Source organism: Oncorhynchus clarkii, chromosome 29 (assembly GCF_045791955.1).
Source record: "Oncorhynchus clarkii lewisi isolate Uvic-CL-2024 chromosome 29, UVic_Ocla_1.0, whole genome shotgun sequence".
Lineage (NCBI taxonomy): Eukaryota > Metazoa > Chordata > Actinopteri > Salmoniformes > Salmonidae > Oncorhynchus > Oncorhynchus clarkii.
The window spans coordinates 26,996,819-27,018,043 of NC_092175.1; the positions used below are offsets into that span (position 1 = coordinate 26,996,819).

Genomic DNA, 21,225 nt, shown 5'->3' on the forward strand with positions numbered 1-21,225 from the left:
TACTTGTGAAGCTATGGCTTTCCATCTTTGGTTTCTTTAAAGATTCAAAAATCTGCATTGTTGTTTGTTTCTCATATACTACCCGTCACATAAATAGAGCCACACACACACACGATCAAACCCGTTCTGGTCACATTGGATTTTAGGCACAACTAAAAAGACACCTAAGTGGTCTTCTGACTGTTTTGCACCAAAAAATACGAGTGGCCATCGTTCTCCACAAGCAGAATGACGGTTTAACTGTCAAACTGATATGCTCTCAATTTTAAAATACATTTTATGTTACAGTATAGGTGCAGATATTTCTCCAAACCCAAATGAAAACATGAAAGAAAATAAGTTTTCCTCTTTGGTGCGCTGGCTTCATAACATTGGCAAACATTGGCTAACAATGCAGACAGGTGTGCATTCTGCTATTATGAAGAAGAAACAAAAGCATGCTAAGAACAGAACAGGATGATCAACTTCTAGGTTTCATGAAATAATGAAATTGCACACACACACACATAAATACAGTACAGTATTCAACATTTAATTGACAAAATAAAAGCAGCAGGTAAATTGTTATTGGGAGACAGAACAAAAACTATTTTGAGATGACACCCACCACACAAAGACTGATTCTTGTTTAATAGTAAGATGGCATGATTCTCATTTGCAATCCATGGAGCAAAAATATAGCTTCACAAAAGAATCACAGGGTAAATCCATATGTTGGATGATATTTCAACTGTCACATCAATGGCTATCAAACTAATAACATTAAGTTATAAAAATAAAACTTTGTTTAATAATTCATACCTGACCTAGTGTTTCGGTTGAAAGCATTCCTAGATGCTACCATTAGCATTGCAAGTTAACACATATCAACAGACATTCAAACATGAACCTATACCCACTTTTTACGCACAATCATTTCATGGCCCTGACACGCTACTACCGAGTCAAACATGATCATGGTATGAACACGTCAACATCGTGGTTCTTTCGGCCCATGGAAGGGAGGGATTGAGAGTATTTACTTCAAGGTTGAACCCTTTATAGATTGTGAATGCTTGTGTACACCTGGCACAACAGCAAAATAACCATCCTCATCAGTGACAAAGTGAAGACACTCTTGTTACATGACACACAATATTTACAAACCCATGAGGATGTGCGCACCAGCAGAACAGTTCAGACTAGCCTATAGGTGGCACTCTGGAGAGATCTCTGCTAGTGGAGCTAGTACATTATACTGGCCAGCTCCCCCTTTATCCTAATCCAAGACCCTGACGCGCTGATCTACATCCTTTCTGATCACAAGTCACTGTAACCTCTCTAAACCCCGCAACAACCCAGCCCCTCTCAATTCCAGTCTTAGAATTCATCCACACACACAGACGACTTGGAACAGATAGTCACACAGCTACAACACAGACAGACAATCAAAATGTATAGGCAACACAACCACATCTCCCCAACAACTCCAAAGCATGGCTTATTTGATTCATAACACGACTGCTTGTTTCAGGGCTACCGACCACAACTCCCTGTAAAAGCAAACTTGCCTACACTCAGGACTGCCATTCAGTCGTAGCCTGAATGTGGGGAACCAACATGCCGTTCTGCATCACGATCAACATGAGAAAGTCCTTACAGCCTGTCTCCTCACTACAGTCCCAAAACAAAATGGAAAAATAGAGATGGAGCCCAATTCTGTGGTGAGGAGTGTGTGTTCTATTTTGTGGCTGTGAGATAGAAAGGTCCGTGAAGGGATGGGGGGGCTCCCCAGTCTGTCCGACAGGAAGCAATGCATTTGAGAAGGAGCCAGGTGGAAGACTGAGAGGGAAGGAAGTGAACAGTTCCAATAAACACCACACACACTTAGTCTGTGTATTCTGCCACAATGGACAGCAGCACCGTGATGTCATCAGGCTTCCCCCCTGCAGGACACAAGAGAACGTATTAAATCGGCTTTCCAGAGTTCAAAGCCAACGTTGAATAGCCCAATCTTCAAACTGACAGTGGACATAAAATAGTGGTGCTGGAGGTGTTATTAGGGACGTAAAGGACTTCCCAAGAACCTGATACGTACCTCTTACATTCAGACCATTGTCACAGGCAAACTGAGCGAAAGGGGACATGTAGTTGGGGTCATAGGCCAGTTCATGGGCTTGCTTTGCAATGCTCTGTGCGGTCTGCTGGATACTGTCATAGTTGGTACTCTGAGAAATACAAGCATTAGCATTAGGACCGGAGAAATGTGTGCAGGTATTTACTAAAGTGAATGTGTAGATATAAGAGTGTGTGCCAGCAGTTATGAGGTACTATGATGTGTTACCTTGAGCTTTTTGAGCGCTTGCAGGATCATGTAGTCGGGCATGTTGTCGAAGAGGCCATCCGAGGCAGTCAGGATGATGTCACCCAGCTGGACGTCGAAGGAGGAGCTGTCAGCGGCCTCAGGGCTGGTGAAGAAAATAAACAGGACAGGACTGTCAGTGTGGACCAGCTAGAGGGCACTAGAAAGCTACTAGAAAGATGCTACCAGACAGTAATAGTGCTCCTCACAAACAGAAATAGGATCAGGAGGAAGCAGGAGAAAAGTGACTGTGCGCCAGAGGGACAGCTGATGGCTGGGTAATAAGACACTCGATTCCGCCTGGAACACAGCATGCTCACTTGCTTCTAGTAAGGTTATCAGGTATATTTCGTGGGAGCTGGCGGTACCCTCTGATTCCACCAAGACTGTCGTTTTACTATAACCGTCTCAGCTGACCTGGCCGTCCTGGGACTTGGCGTCAATGAGGACAGTTTGATTCAACAGGCTGCCTGGAAAATTCTAACTCAATGACCTGAACATTTTATTTGACCAGATGAGACTATAACAACGCTTCGTCAGTCAGATACTGTATCTCCTCCTGAAATAACAGTTTCACCCTATTAAACCCCCTCCATGCCAGAAAGAGTGAATGTGAGTCGGTGTGTGTGAGTTTGCCGAGTTGTATGCATGGGAGCATGAATAGTGACAACGTGTAAGTGTGCATGTTAATGCAAAGTGCGGACTGCAATATAAAACATGGAAGGTCTCCTTTAAAATTGAGAAACATGGAGGAGCTCAAAAGTGCCTCTTCCGAGATTCTTGGAGAGAGAAAAAGAACAAGCCCAGTGGAAAGGGGTCTGGCGAGTAGGGCTGTGACTCATGGAATTTTGGATGACTGTTATTGGTCAGCCAAATGACCCTGGTCACCGTTCAAATATAAAATTTTAAAAACATAAGTCAAATGTGGCTGTATTTTTGACACCCCGGGTCTAAAGACAGTTTTCTCAACAGAAATGGTCATTTGAGACCAGGTGGAGGGTCAGAGAAGTGAGGGCGGTGGACTGACCTGTCACTGAGCACCACTCCCTCTGTCCCTGGGGGAGCGATGGACAGCTGAAAAGGGGTGTTGAAGTAGTGCTGCTGTTCGTCCGAGCGGTGCACCACTTCTCCCCCTCGCACCACCAGGAAACCAGAGTCACCTAGATTACACGTGTGCAGTTGATGGCTCCGTCGGTCCAAAACCACGATACAGGCTGTGCTGCTCCCTGGGGAAGAGAGGGGAGAAGAGAGAGAGGGAATAGAAAAACATATGGTGGTTGGCCATCACTTGATATTCTTTCTCCTTGTGAGCAAGGAGTACGTGAGATTATGTTGGACCAGTCAGCCTGGCATAGAGACCAAAAACAAATGCCATGTTCCCCCTGCTTCAGCTCCTAGACTGCCCCTGACCTTGAAGGGACAGTCAAACACAGACCTTTAGCTGCTATCCCAAAATAAGAAGCGAGTCACTGTTGATAGACAAACATTGTGTGACTTGGTGGATAGTGGTGGCTCTGTGCAGGTAGCCTTGCCTGTGGTGTTGGGTCTCAGTTCAAATGTGTCCTCAGTCTGTCACATGCCAGTGCCTTAAAAAAACATGTGGACCCATGAGCAGTGTCTGTTACTGCTCCTTCCAATGACCTTTTAGGTGCTCTGTAAAGGGGTGAAATGGTCACGTGGAGGGGGATGTGGGAGTAGGGACTTGGCCAAATGTTTGTCCCAATGACTTCTGTATAGCTGGACCTTTGGTGGTTGCAGACTGAAGGACAGCACCATTTCAATTATATGATTATTACATCACTGTTATTTGGATATAATACGGCATATCACCATATTTTATTGTACTCTTTAAAAAAAGAAAAAAAAAAGATTATTGGTAGTGATGGGGGGGGAGGAATCAATACAGTCACATATCGCAATATCATTTTGGATGATATTATATTGATACTGACTCCAAGTACTGATTTGTAAAAAAATATATATATAAAAATAAAAACACATTCACCCCCCCAGTCAAAAGTTTTAGAACACCTAGTAATTGAATGAGTAGGTGTGTCTAACCTTTGACTGGTATTTTATGTGTGAGAAATATATACATATATATACAGTGGGAGAACAAGTATTTGATACACTGCTGATTTTGCAGGTTTTTCTACTTACAAAGCATGTAGATGTCTAATTTTTATCATATGTACACTTCAACTGTGAGAGACGGAATCTAAAACAAAAATCCAGAAAATCCCATTGTATGATTTTTAAGTAATTAATTTGCTTAATATTTGGTACAGAAACCTTTGTTTGCAATTACAGAGATCATACGTTTCCTCTAGTTCTTCACCAGGTTTGCACACACTGCAGCAGGGATTTTGGCCCACTCCTCCACACAGACCTTCTCCAGATCCTTCAGGTTTCGAGGCTGTCGCTGGGCAATACAGACTTTCAGCTCCCTCCAAAGATTTTCTATTGGGTTCAGGTCTGGAGACTGGCTAGGCCACTCCAGGCCCTTGAGATGCTTCTTACGGAGCCACTCCTTAGTTGCCCTGGCTGTGTGTTTCAGGTCGTTGTCATGCTGGAAGACCCAGCCACGACCCATCTTCAATGCTCTTACTGAAGGAAGGAGGTTGTTGGCCAAGATCTCGCGATATGGCCCCATCCACCCTTCCCTCAATATGGTGCAGTCGTCCTGTCCCCTTTGCAGAAAAGCATCCCCAAAGAATGTTTCCACCTCCATGCTTCACAGTTGGGATGGTGTTCTTGGGGGTTGTACTCATCCTTCTTCTTCCTCCAAACACGGCGAGTGGAGTTTAGACCAAAAAGCTCTATTTTTGTCTCATCAGACCACATGACCTTCTCCCATTCCACCTCTGGATCATCCAGATTGCCAATGACCAACTTCAGACGGGCCTGGACATGCGCTGGATTGAGCAGGGGGGCCTTGCGTGCACTGCAGGATTTTAATCCATGGCGGCGTAGTGTGTTACTAATGGTTTTCTTTGAGACCGTGGTCCCAGCTCTCTTCAGGTCATTGACCAGGTCCTGCCGTGTAGTTCTGGGCTGATCCCTGACCTTCCTCATGATCATTGATGCCCCACGAGGTGAGATCTTGCATAGAGCCCTAGACCAAGGGTGATTGACCGTCATCTTGAACTTCTTTCATTTTCTAATAATTGAGCCAACAGTTGTTGCCTTCTCACCAAGCTGTTTGCCTATTATCCTGTAGCCCATCCCAGCCTTGTGCAGGTCTACAATTTAATCCCTGATGTCCTTACACAGCTCTCTGGTCTTGGCCATTATGGAGAGGTTGGAGTCTGTTTGATTGAGTGTGTGGACAGGTGTCTTTTATACAGGTAACGAGTTCAAACAGGTGAAGTTAATACAGGTAATGAGTGGAGAACAGGAAAAAAAAGCAGTACATATAGAATGGTAAGAATGGCAACGCATCATCACTAAAGTATTGTGATAATATCGTATTGTAAGATCCCTGGAAATTCCCAGCCCTAATGCTTAGGAGGGAAGGCATTTCAGCTTTGTATCATTATATTTTTGGATGGATTGATAGAGTGCAGCTGAGTGGGCAGGGATACCCACAGGCAACAGATAAACATTCATGCAGCAGATACTGTATGACCCCCCCATGCATTATTGTGTGTGTGTGTGTGTGTGTGTCAGTGAGTGAGAGCGCGTGTTTGCTCACCTAGCAGGGGTACTTTGTTCTGTAGGAGCTCGTAGTAGCCTGACGTGAGGATCCCCACAGGGCTGCTGGGGGTGAAACGGCCCTCCTTCACCAGCCGCTCACACGTCCTCATCAGGGTGGCAGAGAACTGGGACGGGTCCACCCCGTAGTCCCTCCATCCACCTACACCATCTGCCACACCTGAGACACACAGAACAAGAGAAAAGTGTATAAGGATCAGAACAGTGAATGGTTATCGTTGTCATATTCTACCATCAACGTTGCCAACCCCACGCAAAGGGGTTGGAGGGCAAACCCCACGCAAAGGGGTTGGAGGGCAAACCCCACCTTTACGCTCTCTTTCACACACCCTGGCTGTCTGGCTGGGCATTGCGTTTTGTCATTGTAAATTGCAGCTGTTCGCTGTTCCGTCGCATGGCGACAAGAGACAAAAGACCAGACATCTCTGGTTACCACTGACCAGCCAAACTACTCATCAACTCACATCACTGTCTGTGTGTGAACCCTTTGGACTACAGCAAGAAAGATAAATAAGCATCAAACACCACCAAGTAATAGTACAAAACAAGCCATGAGCTGCTCATTGCAGATTATCCAGAAAGGTACACGAGCGACACAAAATTAACAAATCAAATTAAACCACTCGATTCAAATAGAAAATTACGGACCTGCAGTTGTTAACTCACTGACAAAGGAGGAGCGTATGAGTTCAGAGTGAGAGGTGGACGTGAAATCAGGGGCCCTTGCCTTGATTTACAGCTGTGTGACCCCTGTGATAATATGCAGGCAATTCCACAGTAACAGAATGATGCAGAGACTCAGATTTTGCACTTAAAAATGTATGCCAAACAAAAACCAATGATTCAGTAGTTAAAAAACGTCTAATGCATCTTTTTATTTTTTATATCTCAATATGAAATAATTTCTGGGTAACAAGTACTAGGATTTCAATTCAAATGGTAAAAAAAAAAAAAAAAAAAACACCTTGGCCAAGAGCATTTTCTAATGCAACATTTTGGGAGAGGAAAACAGAGAAAGGAAAATTTAAAACTAGCCATTATTGGCAGAGGTTTCAAACTTTCTTATTGGTCTATTAACCTCTTCGAGATAGGGGACGCTCTTTTAATTTTTGGATAAAAAACGTTCCCGTTTTAAACAAGATATTTTGTCACGAAAAGATGCTCGACTATGCATGTAATTGACAGCTTTGGAAAGAAAAAACTCTGACGTTTCCAAAACTGCAAAGATATTATCTGTGAGTGCCCCAGAACTAATGCTACAGGCGAAACCAAGATTAAATTTCATACAGGAAATGGTCCAGATTTTTGAATGCCCTGTGTTCCAATGTCTCCTTATATGGCTGTGAATGCGCCAGGAATGAGCCTGCACTTTCTGTCGTTTCCCCAAGGTGTTTGCAGCATTGTGGCGTATTTGTAGGCATATCATTGGAAAATTGACCATAAGAGACTACATTTACCAGGTGTCCGCTCGGTGTCCTCCGTCGAAACTATTGCGTAATCTCCAGGTGCGTGCATTTTACCATTTGGTTCAGTGGAGAAAGTCAACTGCCACAAATTATTTATCATCGATAGATATGTGAAAAACACCTTGAGGATTGATTCTAAACAACGTTTGCCATGTTTGTCGATATTATGGAGTTAAATTTGGAAAAAAGTTTGCGTTGTAATGACTTAATTTTCGTTTTTTTTCTTACCCAAACGTGATGAACAAAACGGAGCGATTTGTCCTACACAAATAATCTTTTTGGAAAAACTGAACATTTGCTATCTAACTGAGAGTCTCCTCATTGAAAACATCTGAAGTTCTTCAAAGGTAAATGATTTTATTTGAATGCTTTTCTTGTTTTTAATTGAAATGTTGCATGCTGAATGCTAGGCTAAATGGAATGCTAGCTATCAATACTCTTACACAAATGCTTGTTTAGATATGGTTCAAAAGCATATTTTGAAAATCTGAGATGAGTGTTAACAAAAGGCTAAGCTTGAGAGCTAATATATTTATTTCATTTGCGATTTTCATGAATAGTTAACGTTGCGTTATGCTAATGAGCTTGAGGCTATAAATAGGATCCCGGATCCGGGTTTGCTCGTCGCAACAGGTTAACTATTTTAAATCGCCTGGTGATGTCACCAGACACGTCAAATTCCATCCCACCAAAATAGGCTGAAATCAATGTACAATTACACAGTATTATTCCAACCTCAGTGTGGAAATATGTATAAAACACAGGAAGATAAAGTTTTTGATTGCGCTGGGCCCTCGTAGAGAATGTAGATTTCTGCCTAAATAGACATACCCATTAGCCATTGCAAAAGCAGCAGCTACTCTTCCTGGTGTCCACACAAAACATCAGACAAGAACAGAACTACATACATTTATAAAAAAAAGGCACACATAGCCTATATATCAATGCATACACACAAACCATCTAGGTCAAATAGGAGAGGCATTGTGCCACGAGCAACACAACGACAACAGCCACCACATTGAAGCAGCTTTACCCATGCAGAGCAAGGGAAACAACCACCCCAAGGCTCAGAGCGAGTGAAGTTTGAAATGCTATTAACGCGCGCTACCTAGCCAGCCATTTCACTTCGGTCACACCAGCCTCATCTCGGGAGTTGATAGGTTTGAAGTCATAAACAGCGCAATGCTTGAAGCACAACGAAGAGCTGCTGGCAAAACGCACGAAAGTGCTGTTTGAATGAATGTTTACGCGCCTGCTTCTGCATACCACCGCTCAGTCAGATATTTAGATACGTGTATGCTCAGTCATATTATATGGAACACAGGACACGCTAGATAATATCTAGTAATATCATCAACCATGTGTAGTTAACTAGTGATTATGATTGATTGTTTTTTATAAGATAATGCTAGTTTAATGCTAGCTAGCATTGGCTTACTGCATTAGCGTAACAGGCAGTCAGTCTCCTTGTGGAGTGCAACGAGAGAGAGGCAGGTCGTTATTGCGTTGGACTAGTTAACTGTAAGGTTGCAAGATTGGATCCCCCGAGCTGACACGGTAAAAATCTGTCTTTCTGCCCCTGAACGAGGCAGTTAACCCACCATTCCTAGGCCGTCATTGAAAATAAGAATGTGTTCTTAACTGACTTGCCTAGTTAAATAAAAGGTGATTATATATATATTCTTTTTTAAATTGGGCGCCCAAAAATACCGATTTCCGAAGGTTATGAAAACGTGAATCGGCCCGAATTAAATCGGCCATTCCGATTAAAATCGGTCGACCTCTAATATGTTTTGACCGTGACAGTTTACAATCTAAGGTTACGGCAAGTAATTTAGTCTCCTCAACTTGCTCAACCGCCACACCATTCATTACCAGATTCAGCTGAGGTCTAGTACTAAAGGAATGATTTATACCAAATAAACTGGTCCTGAACATCTCTGAAACTAAGAGCACTGTATCACTGGCCAACCATTCCAAAACAGACTGCAACTCTTTGTTAAGGGTTTCTGTGACTTCCTTAGCTGTGGTTGGTGATGCATATATGGTTGAATCATCAGCATACATGGACACACATGCTTTGTTTAATGCCAGGTCATTGGTGAAAAGAGTAGGGGGCCCAGAGAGCTGCCATGCAGTACACATCACTTTACACGTTTGACAGACGCTTCCATTAAGGTAACCCCTTTGAGTTCTCATAGATGGATAACCTGTTGTTGAAAACTTAAGCGCTGGGGTCAGTAATATCAAAGGCTGCACTGAAATGCAACAGTACAGCTCCCACAATCTTCTTATTATCAATTTCTTTGAACCAATCATCAGTAATTTCTGTCAGTGCAGTACATGTGGAGTGCCCTTCTCTATAAGCATGCTGAAAGTCTTGTTTATTTGTTTAGAGAAACAGCATTGTATTTGGTCAAACACCATTTTTTCCCAACAGTTTGCTAAGAGTTGTCAGCAAGCTTATAGGTCTGCTGTTAAAATCAGTAAAGGCCGCTTTACCACTCTTGGTAGCGGAATTGCCTTGGCTTCCCTCCAGGCCTGAGGACAAAGACTTTCCTCTAGGCTTAGATTAAAAATATGACAGATAGGAGTGGCTATAGTCAGCCACCATCCTCTGTAGCTTTCCATCTAAGTTGTCAATGCCAGGAAGTTTGTCATTATTGATCGTTAACAATAATTTCCCCACCTCTCCCACACTAACTTTACAAATTCAAACTTGCACTGCTTTTCTTTCATTATTAGTTTTTTTGATGCATGAATATAATTCACTGTTTGTCGTAGGCATTTAATGCCTAAGTTTGCCCACTTTGCCAATGAAATAATCAATAAAATAATTGGCAACATCAAATGGTTTTGTGATGATTAAGCCATCTGATTCGATGTTCTTTCTGCCCATAATTTAATTTAAAGTACTCCAAAGTTTCCCATTATTCTTTATACACTGCTCAAAAAAATAAAGGGAACACTTAAACACAATGTAACAAACTGTCCACTTAGGAACCAACACTGATTGACAATATATTTCACATGCTGTTGTGCAAATGGAATAGACAGATTTCCACCTGTTTTTTAATTATAGGCAATTAGCAAGACACCCCCAATAAAGGAGTGGTTCTGCAGGTGGTGACCACAGACCACTTCTCAGTTCCTATGCTTTCTGGCTGATGTTTTGGTCACTTTTGAATGCTGGCGGTGCTTTCACTCTAGTGGTAGCATGAGATGGAGTCTACAACCCACACAAGTGGCTCAGGTAGTGCTGCTCATCCAGGATAGCACATCAATGAGAGCTGTGGCAAGAAGGTTTGCTGTGTCTGTGAGCGTAGTGTCCAGAGTATGGAGGCGCTACCAGGAGACAGGCCAGTACATCAGGAGACGTGGAGGAGGCCGTAGGAGGGCAACAACCCAGGAGCAGGACCGCTACCTCCGCCTTTGTGCAAGGAGGAGCACTGCCAGAGCCCTGCAAACTGACCTCCAGCAGGCCACAAATGTGCATGTGTCTGCTCCAACAGTCAGAAACAGACTCCACGAGGGTGGTATGAGGGCCCGACGTCCACAGGTGGTGGTTGTGCTTACAGCCCAACACCGTGCAGGGCGTTTGCATTTGCCAGAGAACACCAAGATTGGCAAATTCGCCACTGGCGCCCTGTGCTCTTCACAGATGAAAGCAGGTTCACACTGAGCACATGTGACAGACGTGACAGAGTCTGGAGACTCCGTGGAGAACGTTCTGCTGCCTGCAACATGCTCCAGCATGACCGGTTTGGCGGTGGGTCAGTCATGGTGTGGGGTGGCATTTCTTTGGGGGGCCGCACAGCCCTCCACGTGCTCGCCAGAGGTAGCCTGACTGCCATTAGGTACCGAGATGAGATCCTCAGACCCCTTGTGAGACCATATGCTGGTGCGGTTGGCCCTGGGCTCCTCCTAATACAAGACAATGCTAGACCTCATGTGGCTGGAGTGTGTCAGCAGTTCCTGCAAGAGGAAGGCATTGATGCTATGGACTGGCCCGCCCATTCCCCAGACCTGAATCCAATTGAGCACATCTGGGACATCATGTCTCGCTCCATCCACCAACGCCACGTTGCACCACAGACTGTCCAGGAGTTGGCGGATGCTTTAGTCCCGGTCTGGGAGGAGATCCCTCAGGAGACCATCCGCCACCTCATCAGGAGCATGCCCAGGCGTTGTAGGGAGGTCATACAGGCTCGTGGAGGCCACACAAACTACTGAGCCTCATTTTGACTTGTTTTAAGGACATTACATCAAGTTGGATCAGCCTGCAGTGTGGTTTTCCACTTTAATTTTGAGTGTGACTCCAAATCCAGACCTCCATGGGTTGATCAATTTGATTTCCATTGATAATGTGTGATTTTGTTGTTAGCACATTCAACTAGGTAAAGAAAAAAGTATTTAATAAGAATATTTCATTCATTCAGATCTAGGATGTGTTATTTTAGTGTTCCCTTTATTTTTTTGAGCAGTGTATAATTGATCTTGGCTTCATAATAAATGTTATTATTCTTTTTGTTGAGTTTTGTCATACTTACTGCAAATTGAGAAATTAAGCCAGTCAGATGTACAGCCCGACTTATTAGCTACTCCTTTTGCCCCATCTCTTCCAACCATTCCGTTTTTCAATTCCTCATCAATCCATGGAGCCTTAACAGTTCTAACAGTCAGTTTCTTAACATGTGCTTGTTTATAAATAATTGGAAGAAGTCATTTCATAAATTAATCAAGTGCAGCGCCTGGATGACCCTCATTAATCACATCAGACCAACAAATATTCTTAACATCATCCACATAAGAGTCACAGCAAAATGTTTTGTATCATCTCTTATACACTATTTTAGGCCCAGCTGTTAGAACTTTGGCTTTCCTGGATATAGCCACTATATTGTGATCACTGCATCCAATGGGTTCGGATACAGCTTTTGAACAAAGTTCTACAGCATTAGTAAAGATGTTCCTGTAGTGTTTGAAAACACCCTGGTAGGTTGATTAATAACCTGAACCAGATTACAGGAACTGGTTACAGTAAGAAGCTTCCTCTTGAGCGGACAGCTTGATGAAAACCAGTCAATATTCAGGTCCCCAAGAAACTAGACCTCACTGTTACAAACTCTATCAATAGTTTCACAAACTCTGCAAAAAAAAAAGCCCCTTTTCAGGACCCTGTCATTCAAAGATATGTATTTTTATGAATTAACTCCATTATAAAGGGTTTAAACACCGTTTCCCATGCTTGTTCAATGAACCGTAAACAATTAATGAGCATGCACCTGTGGAACGGTCGTTAAGACACCAACAGCTTACAGACGGCAGGCAATTAAGGTCGCAGCTATGAAAACTTAGGACACTAAAGAGGCCTTTCTACTGACTCTGAAAGAAACCAAAAGAAAGATGCCCAGGGTACCTGCTCATCTACGTGAATGTGCCTTAGGCATGCTGCAAGGAGGCATGAGGACTGCAGATGTGGCCAGGGCAATAAATTACAATGTCCGTACTGTGAGGCCCAGCTGTTGGAACTAAGACAGCACTACATGGAGACAGGACAGAGAGCTGATCGTCCTCGCAGTGGCAGACCACGTGTAACACCGCCTGCACAGGATCAGTACATCCGAACATCACACCTGCGGGACAGGTGCAGGATGGCAACAACAACTGCCCGAGTTACACCAGGAACGCACAATCCCTCCATCAGTGCTCAGACTGTCCGCAAAAGGCTGAGAGAGGCTGGACTGAGGGCTTGTAGGCCTGTTGTAAGGCAGGTCCTCACCAGCAACAATGGTGCCTATGGGCACAAACCCACTGTCGCTAGACCAGATAGGACTGGCATAAAGTGCCCTTCAATGACGAGTCGTGGTTGTGTCTCATCAGGGGTGATGGTCGGATTCGCGTTTATCGCCACTGGAATGAGCGTAACAACGAGGCCTGTACTCTGGAGCAGGATCGACTTGGAGGTGAAGGGTCCACCATGGTCTGGGGCGGTGTGTCACAGCATCATCGGACTGAGCTTGTCATCATTGTCGTCACAATCTAAACTCTGTGCGTTACAGGGAACACATCCTCCTCCCTCATGTGGTACCCTTCCTGCAGGCTCATCCTGACATGCCCCTCTAAATTGACAACACCACCAGCCATACTGCTCGTTCTGTGCATGATTTCCTGCAAGACAGGAATGTCAGTGTTCTGCCATGGTCAGCAAAATAATCCAGATCTCAATCCCATTGAGCACGCCTGGAACCTGTTGGATCGGGGGGTGAGGGCTAGTGCCATTCCCCCCAGAAATGTCCGGGAACTTGCAGGTGCCTTGGTGGAAGAGTCGGGTAACATCTCACAGCAAGAACTGGCAAATCTGGTGCAGTCCATGAGGGGATACGCTGTAGTACTTAATGTAGCTAGTGCCCACACCAAATACTGACTGTTACTTTTGACCCCCCCCCTTTGTTCAGGGACATATCATTCCATTCAGTTTGTCTCAGTTGTTGAATCTTATGTTCATACAAATATTTACACATGTTAAGTTTGCTGAAAATGAACGCAGTTGACAGTGAGAGGACGTTTCTTTTTTTGCTGTTTATTATTTAGATATGGACAGTTAGCACTTGGTGGCCTATAGCAACACCCCAAAAGAAAAGGCTTTAGATGGGCCAAGTGAACCTGCAACCACAACACTTCAATAACACTAGACATAAGATCTTCTCTAAGCATTACAGGGATATGGCTCTGAATATATACAGCACCCCCATAAGCATTTGTCACTTCAAAAATGTTATATCCTTGTATTGCTACTGCTGTATCATCAAATTAATGATCTAAGTGAGTCGCAGAAATAGCTAATATTTGAATGTTATCATGTAATTCATTCATTAACCTAATTTCTAAGGCTACATATATTAATATGGGCTATTTTCAGCACTTTCCTGGGTAGCTTATCAGAGGTAGACATAATATTGAAAAGAGCAGACAAATCAAGAGAGAAAAAAACCCACACTCAGCAGTCGATTAATCAATTGGTGTGTGTGCGGGGTTGAGGCTATGAGACCACAGGCTTGGCTCTCTCATCCCTTCCAGGCTTCTGTGAGGGAGGGTGGACAATGAGCCTGTCGTAGCGGATGTACACAATGTCCTCATGCGTTCTGGCAGCTTTCATGGCTGGGATCAGTTCTTTCCTCTTCTGGTACACAGCTTCAGGATTGTCCTCGTTGAGAAAGATATACGTTCCTCTCAAGTTCTTGGCTCTTTCCAGAACAGCTACCTTGTCCTTGAATCTCAGGAACTTAACCACTATCAGGCTGGCCTATCACCTGGGCCGGTGGGGGGGGGGGGGGGTCCAGTCCGGTGGGCTCCACCTCAATCTTCCTGTAGTCCATCTTCAAATTCTCAGAGATATTTTCCCTCACTTTGTCCTTCCGTCCACAACCATGTTGTTTCGCCTTGATTGTCCCTCAAAATAGTCTGGTGTGTGTCATTGTTACCATAGATTCACACACAGAACTGATGTCCTCTCTCAATGACTTACAGATTGGTGTCATCTTGCCATTATCCTGTTTCAACTTGTCGAGCGGACCCTGGGAGAACTGTTCTTCAGGTCCTGGACCTCTCTGGTCAGGTCGTCCATTCTTTTATTAGTAGAATCCACGAGCATTTGGACAAAACACCTAATTATTTTCTTGTTGTTGTAACAACTGCTTATAGGTCTCTTTTTTTACCCCATTTTCTTCCCAATTTTGTGGTATTAAATTTGTTAGTAATTACTATCTTGTCTCATCGCTACAACTCCCGTACGGGCTCGGGAGAGGCCAAGGTCAAAAGCCATGCGTCCTCCGAAACACAACCCAACCGCACTGCTTCTTAACACAGCTCGCATCCAACCCGGAAGCCTGCCGCACCAATGTGTCGGAGGAAATACCGTGCACCTGGCTACCTTAGCTAGCGCGCACTGCGCCTGGCCCGCCACAGAGTCGCTGGTGCGCGATGGAGACGATACCCCCGGCAGCTTTGGTCTTTGTCATGGTAGCTAGCAACGCATGTTAGGCTGTTACTCCTCGCAGTTCCAGACAGCGCAGGTCAGGAGAAAATGTGAAAACAACAAACAGCAGGGATCTAGACAGCCACAATCCCAGGACAATCCGTGTCCAGCTAGCTAGCAGCTGGGCTAGCTGCGACACCAAATAGCTCCTCAGACCCATCCTTGGTCAGCAGGATCACTGGAAAGATGGAAAGCTTTCGGTGTGAATCAATGTATTCCGTGTTTATTGCATTTATGGTTCACAACTCTAACCGGAATGTAGCTAGCAGCCATCTTGAAACGAGGTAATCGGCTCAGCCTGACCTTATACATTCATATGCCCATATATGGTTGTAAGTCACACCTAAGATTTTAAGGCACAGATCAATAGCCAAGATACTCATACCAGACTGAATTGAATAAAAAAAATATCAAATATTGGGACTGTACATTTAAGAGGTTTTTAAACAAACCATGCAAGGAGGACTTACAAAACACATTTACTCGAACAGTGTCGATGCAAAGTTTGGTAATGACGACATTCTGTTACCAAACTTTGCATCGGCACTGTTCTTCTTGCATCTACACAACCTCTGATAGCTTAGCAACGCTCTTTGTTGGTGCCTAAAACAAACACTTCCATATACTGTACACACTCACAGATGCATGTCCTACACCTCCTTCCACAGCAGCACATAAGTACCTTAATTTAACTAGGCAAGTCAGTTAAGAACAAATTCTTATTTACAATGACGGCCTACCGGGGAACAGTGGGTTCCAAGCTACCTTGTTCAGGGGCAGAACGACAGGTTTTTACCTTGTCAGCTCGAGGATTCAATCCAGCAACTCTTTGGTTACAGGCCCACTAGGCTACCCTCCGCCCCATAGTACAGGCCCAAAGCTACTCTCGCCATGGCAAAAAAAGGCATTTCCAAGAGATTAAAAACTTCATTGACATTAAAACTACACTGGGTATATGGAGGCCTGTCTATAATGCTCAGCAGAGGCCAGGATAGAATCCTTCTCGCCAACAGATTGTGTTAGCCAAACAGAAGCTAGATAGCACCCAGGTGGGACACAGTATACATAAGCCCAGAGCCAGCAGTCTCTGTGGGTGTTTGATCCTGTCTCCATAACCAGTTAATTAGCAACAGAGGAAAGCAGCTCAGCCTCAGCCCCTGACCCGATGTGGTCCATCATGAGAAATCAGTAGACAATGTGAGCACCACTGTATTTCCCTAAAGCATGAGCAGACTAAAGCTATCCATGTAAAAACTACCGACCGTGTTATCACTAGACACAATGAGCATACAATGAGCATACTGAAGGGCTCTGCTGCAGTAATGTTTCAGGTCCAAGGTTCCAGCTGGTAGAGAAAGTCAGTGGGCTACACTCGACATCCAACCATTTCATTTTAGTTCGGCACGACTTGTTGCAATGACTCATCCTGCGCTTCTACCACAGTCAAATAGGGCAAGTTTTTGAAAGGCATCTCATTCACTGCCTTAACATGATGCAGAGTTAGGCCTACATCCTATCAAGAAAACAAGGCAACTTAAACCAAGCTAAAATTATGAACTAGCCTAACGCTAACTATATTCAATGAGGTACAACACAGTGTTACAGATAGAAAAGTATTCCATAAAACTGCCAGTTATTTGTTACACATGATAGGATGTGTAATTCTGCACATTCTGAACAGGGCAGTTGATGAAACTTATTGTGGTGGTCTTTTTCTCCAATTACTGTTCAAACAAGCTTTTCGAGATGTTAAAAGCAGGGTAAGCTAGCTTTGGCTGATAATCGTGACGTACATTCCATGCAACAGTATCTGTTCATGCTAACATTTTACATTTAGTTTGTTGATTAAGACAACATGGAAGTAAGAAAAAAAATGGCAACCAAGCATATCCAAAAGGTTTATAGAATGATTAGAAGCCCCCCCCAAGTGGCGCAGCAGTCTTAGGCACTGTATCGCAGTACTTGAGGCGGCACTACAGACCCAGGTTCGTTCCCAAGCTGTTTCACACCCGGCCGTGAACTGGAGTCCCATGGGCGGCGCACAAATGGCCTAACGCCGTCCTAGTTAGGGGAGTGTTTGGCCGGGGGGGCTTTACTTGGCTCATCGCGCTCTAGGTTCATCAGTTGAACTGAGATTTCTCCGACACATTGGTGCAGCTGGCTTCTGGGTTAAGCGGGTGGGTGTCAAGAAGTGCGATTTGGCGGGCCATGTTTCTGAGGACACATGACTCTACCTTCCCCTCTCCCAAACCCACTGGGGAGTTTCAGCAATGAGACAAGACCGTAATTGAATCGCTATTAGATATCACAAAATTGGGAAGTATTTATTTTTATAATGAGTAAAAAAATAACCTGACAACAGCTGTATTATGAGTAAAGTAAGCAATTTAACAACAGGAGTAAAGGCAGTACCCTACTCGGGGGCGTGGTCACATTAAGCCCTGCCTTCTTTGTGTATCTATGCGGGGGATTGATAAATCCCACCGGGGAGCCCGTGTAGGCATGTTTGGCAATTGAAATCCAAACACTTATTTTACAGAAAAGAGATGCATGTTTCTGGATGATGTACCATGCAGCCGTGTTGACAAAATGACCGAGCCACATAAATTATTGCTAGATTTGAGAATGGCCCGCCTCCCTCTCACCCATTGTCTTAACGGGCCATAGTCGAGTGCTCTCTGGCTTAGCATAATCGAATCCGCCCTGTGAGATATCGGTCCGTGTAAACCGGATGCAACCCGGATATAGACGGTCCATGAATCGGCGTATGCGAACGTGAGTATATTACCTTGAAAACAACGGGCGGACATCTTGGACGTATTCTCCAGGTCTTATTATATCTCAGTGGTGCAAACCTGCTTTAGGCACCGTTCTGAATGTGTGACATCTGGTAAATAAGAACTTGATAATGATATGGGCGGATATTTTCTATGAACTGGTAAAACGACAATGCACTGCCCCCTCATAAGTCTGTAAAACGTGAATTGGTCCTGGAAACATGGCTGCCTCCATGTTCAACCATTCTGACCTTTAGAAAACACCGGACAATGAGTTCCCCTAAGCGTGTGTGAAATGTGTGTAAAATCCACAACAAAGTCGGCTAAGGCTAATGAATATGAAGCTATAGGCTGTCATAACAGAATTATACATTTTGTTGAACTCTTCCAACGAACCCCATTGTTCTTAGCATCGAATGGCGGAACAATTCATAAGCTAACAATTTATAGCCACAATCAACGTGCGACTTCCACATTTGTCACGCTATGAAATAGCTGTGTATACCTGTTCACACTACGGCCACTAGTAGCGCTGGTAAGAGGGCTTGTCCATACGTCTAGGTGAAAGGTCTTTACAATTACTCTTCAACAAAGTACACATTTTTTGTAAACCCAGGCACAGTTTCTCGGTGGCTTATAGGCCTACAGACCACAGCTGTAGTCTACCGTAGTAGGCAAACACCGTGACAACATAAAACGAGGTTAAATCGGGTAAGGGGTAACGGTAGGGAATATCCTCTTGTCTTTGTGACATGGGTAGGCGACACGTGCTAGGCTACACATTGAAGGTTAAATGTGGAAAATGCTATAGGCCTATTATACCCCAAAATACCTTGCACATTTCACGGTGGCTTTTGTTTTCTTATAATGAACGACTAGTTCAGATAATTGGAATATTAAAGTGAGACTTACCCAATACATCGGCGGACCTATGCCGGGCAATGAAACAAGCGTCATCCCCGTAGCACATCCCTTTCTTCAATATCCCCTTACGAAAGTCTTTCCCAAACCCACAACTAGCTGTGACCAGGCTGTAGTCCCGACCATCAGTTTGAGAGAGTCCGCCAAGGACAGCCCTCGCAACCAGTCTTCCATAGGAGAGTACGGATAACATTCCTCAAAAGCGAGCGCTCGTCTCTACCTGCCGAGCCCTTCACTCTCCACTCCTCTCGGCCTAGCCTACTTCGAAACTCTATTCGACTTCCACCATTCGTTTTGGATACTTCTACCACTGAATAGGCTAAAACGCGAGTCAGCGAGGTAACACAACCGTGGAAAAGGGTCCTGAACTATGTCAAATTCTTTTAAATTGTGGAATTGCTCTGCTTCAGGTTTTGGTAGATTTCATTGATCTTCCGGTGTGCACAATCCTTGCCGACATGTTTCCAGTCACACACAAATGCACGCCGACAGCGCATCCCGGGTCCTCCAGTCTTGGGATTCGTTGGCTCGACGTCAAAGCTGCGCACGCAAAATGCAGGCTCTCCTACGCTTCATCAAAGATGACCTATTATAATTGACAAGATGGTCGACTAACCGCTCTAACAATGGAAATTACATGTCTGCAAAGGCGAGATCAGGAGGGAACGGTCTAGTTAATTATATTTTATAGAAACATACCAATACATTTGTAACAACGTAAGCACTATTCAGCTTCGATCAAATATGTCTTATCTATCAAATGGCAATTCCCTTTTATATTGATCAAATGTAACACTCTCCTATTGCCCCCATTAAAAAACAACACCTTACTTGGTCTGCTTATCCTGCGCGGACAGATTTTGGGCGGAGTCGACCCTGTCACTTCTTCTTCGATGAGGTTTAACGGAGGTTGGCATCCAATATATGTTGCATTACCGCCACCTACTATACTGGAGTACAACTTCCTTATACTTTGCTTGAAAAAAATAAAGAAACAAATCCCTTCTGTCTAACACTACTCACACACAAAAAAAAGAACACCACCCTACTCCACTATTTAAATCTATTTAGTCCTACCACAGGCCAACAACCTGAAAGGATGGGACATCACCACCCTGTAACTCTTCTGATGTCAAGTCTCGCACACCCAAATACCTCTGCAGCTGCCAGCACAATTAATCTTGATCTCTCTTTTGACGAACATACTTAGACTTAAAAAAATTCTACTGTGTTATTGAGTGTATGTTTGTTTATTCCATATGTAACTCCGTGTTGTTGTACGTGTCGAACTGCTTTGCTTTATCTTGTCCAGGTCGCAATTGCAAATGAGAACTTGTTCTCAACTAGCTTACTTGGTTAAATAAAGGTGAAATAAAAATAAATAAAATATCAAGACTGTTTCAAGGACAGCTTTTTTCCATCTACGTAACATTGCAAAAATCAGAAACTTTCTGTCCAAAAATGATGCAGAAAATGTAATCCAAGCTTTTGTCACTTTGTCACTGCTTTTGACTACTGCAATGCTCTACTTTCCGGCTACTCGGATAAAGCAATAAATAAACTTCAGTTGGTGCTTAACATGGCTGCTAGAATCTTGACTAGAACCAAACAAATTGATCATATTACTCCAGTGCTAATCTCTCTACACTGTCTTCCTGTTAAGGCAAGGGCTGATTTCAAGGTTTTACTGCTAACCTACAAAGTAGTACATGAGCTTGCTCCTACCTGTCTTTACAATTTGGTCCTGCTGTACATACCTCAGTCGTGGCCAAAAGTTTTGAGAATGGCACAAATATTAAGTTTCACAAAATCTGCTGCCTCAATTTGTATGATGGCAATTTGCATATACTCCAAAATGTTAGATTAATTGCAAAGTCCCTCTTTGCCAGGCAAATCAACTGAATCCCCTAAAAACATTCCACTGCATTTCAGCCCTGCCACAAAAGGACCAGTGACATCATGTCA

At 43.9% G+C, this 21,225-nt stretch overlaps 1 protein-coding gene across 1 annotated transcript; it reads right to left on the minus strand.

Annotated features, from left to right (window-relative positions):
• Window positions 1–607: 607 nt before the first annotated feature.
• On the minus strand, window positions 608–20,111 carry LOC139387890 (protein phosphatase PTC7 homolog). The gene is made up of 6 exons (XM_071134224.1): window positions 19,252–20,111; window positions 6,036–6,215; window positions 3,369–3,567; window positions 2,324–2,447; window positions 2,078–2,207; window positions 608–1,925 (listed from the first exon to the last, which is right to left on the minus strand). Exons 1-6 carry the CDS (start codon window positions 19,451–19,453, stop codon window positions 1,867–1,869), a joined length of 894 nt encoding a protein of 297 aa, XP_070990325.1. The 5' UTR covers window positions 19,454–20,111; the 3' UTR covers window positions 608–1,866.
• Window positions 20,112–21,225: the final 1,114 nt, after the last annotated feature.